Genomic DNA, 2,217 nt, shown 5'->3' on the forward strand with positions numbered 1-2,217 from the left:
AAGGGATGTGAGATGGTACTGATCGATTTTTTAATTTTAGATATATGATGTTTTATTAGTTGTCATTGGCATCTAACTAGCTGTAAATAACTGCGACTACTCTCAGATCTATATATTTACTCTTGTGTTTTTGTTGTTGTGAGGGATGTATTAATTTCCTGTTTTTTGTTTTTGTAACATAATATTATGTATAATATCTATCTATGAGTTAAACCCCTTTCATTGTTTATGTACGTTGTTGTTATGTTGTACTTATGTGGTTTATTTTCGATTTATGAGTTTGACTGTCCCTCTGGTATCTTTTGTCCCTCTTTTAACACTACTCTGTCAGGTTAAGTGAAGGCAGCTGCCTTGAAACATGTTTAACACACACATTCCCAAGTCTCGAGCCTGCAGTTCAGTGGTTATCGTATTGGGCACAAATTTTTTGAACTTTCGGTCCTCAGTGCTATTCAGCTTTGTGCTCGTGTTTGCCTTCGAACTTTTGAGTCTGAGTGTCACTGGTTAGTGTTGTGTGGACGAAACGCACTTCTGGCGTATTAAATTTTAAATCTTGTGCCTTTTGTTAGCTATTATTTGAGTATTTCTCTGTCCTATATGTTCTCCTATTTATTTGTATTGTAGTCCTGTAATGTTATGTTGTCATGTTAAGGTTATATTTAACATTAACATTAAAACGGGAGGTTTGGCATGCCACAAAACCAGGTTCAACCCACCATTGTATTTTAAAAAAATGTCCTGTACCAAGTCAGGAAAATGGCCATTGTTGTATTATAGTTCGTTTCTGTGTGTGTTTTACATTTTAACGCTTTGTTTCTGTTGTGTCGTTTGTTTCCTCTTATATTTCAGTGTGAATTTGCATTACTATAAGACGTGTCACGGTACTTTTCTATCCCAAATTCATGTATTTAGTGTTGATGTTATATTTTTTATTCCAATCGAATTTTGTCTAATGCTTAGTTTGTTTCTGTGTGTGCTACATTTTAATGTTGTGTTTCTGTTTTTTCGTTGTTCTCCTCTTATATTTAATGCATTTCCCTCGGTTTTAGTTTGTGACCCGGATTTGTTTTTTTCTATCGATTTATGAGTTCCGAACATCTATATACTACTGTTGCTTTTATTTATCGTTAGTTCATGTTTGTCATATTTGATTTTCGTTAACTACTGTCACTAACGAGAACGAAAGTTTTTTTTTCAATTCAATTATTTCACACTTTACCTGCCTTTTTTAGCCGTCTATAATGTCTGAGAAATTTTAATGCTGAAGGCCATACGGTTGCCAAGCATAATTGCTTACATCCCCTTCATTTGAACTTTTGTTTGACAATTGTCTCAATAATTTCTATTCCCCATCTACTTAGTTTAATTTTTGATAAATTCTAATCCGTTTTGTTGGATAAGGTGAATTCTATAGGAAATATTCATGAATGAAATACAGTATACTATCGAATCTAAGACGGGATTATAAAAGGTTTTGAATTGTAAATATTTTGGCGACAAGCAACATTTTTTAATGATTTTAATTGTCGAAATATGCATCTGGTGAAAACAAATAGGTATTTATAATGTTATTTGACATACACAGCAACATATTACATTACATACACATATATTCATATGACAGTATGAAATCTGCACAGCTCTGAAAAGACATAAACTTTACATTTCGATCAGACAATGTTATATTTATTAGTAAGTGATCACATTACAGTTGATAACTAATTTAGTGATACAAACATAATATAAATGTATACACATCCAAATCCATTCACCTATATCAGACTTTGCACCGATAACATTATATGGCACTACTGGATAATGTAATTATTTATTTTCATGATAACGTTATTTTCGAATATTTATTTTACACAGTAGACAATTTTATCGATTTATGTCATTGTTTTATTTGATATTTTACTTTTACTCTTGACCAGTAACCATGTGTATATTTCCAACTGTCAGACTATTTTGCTATTTATACTGTGTATCTATGAAATCTATAAAAAAAAAAATATAAAAAATGTACATATATTTTATAAAATGTCAAAGTTTCATCTATGCCTGTGTAAATACATAAAAGTGTATCTATCTTCTGTACTGTTTACATTTTTAGGCCAAATAATTTGTTTTCAGTATCGTATGTATAATGAATATGCAATTGCTTATATTAACTATTGTTTGTCGAGTTCATTCAATACTTTTCGTTATAAGTTTTAC

General features: G+C 30.7%; 1 protein-coding gene across 1 annotated transcript in view; it reads right to left on the reverse strand.

Annotated features, from left to right (window-relative positions):
• Positions 1–1,664: 1,664 nt before the first annotated feature.
• The window catches only part of LOC139529818 (glutamate receptor ionotropic, kainate 3-like), a 28,094-nt gene continuing 27,541 nt past the window's right edge, over positions 1,665–2,217 (reverse strand). The window contains exon 14 of the mRNA XM_071325731.1: positions 1,665–1,997. Coding sequence (XP_071181832.1) covers positions 1,989–1,997 — 9 coding nt within the window. The 3' untranslated portion in view covers positions 1,665–1,988. The remainder of the gene's footprint in view (positions 1,998–2,217) is intronic.

This window comes from Mytilus edulis, chromosome 7 (genome assembly GCF_963676685.1).
Source record: "Mytilus edulis chromosome 7, xbMytEdul2.2, whole genome shotgun sequence".
Taxonomy (NCBI): Eukaryota; Metazoa; Mollusca; class Bivalvia; order Mytilida; family Mytilidae; genus Mytilus; species Mytilus edulis.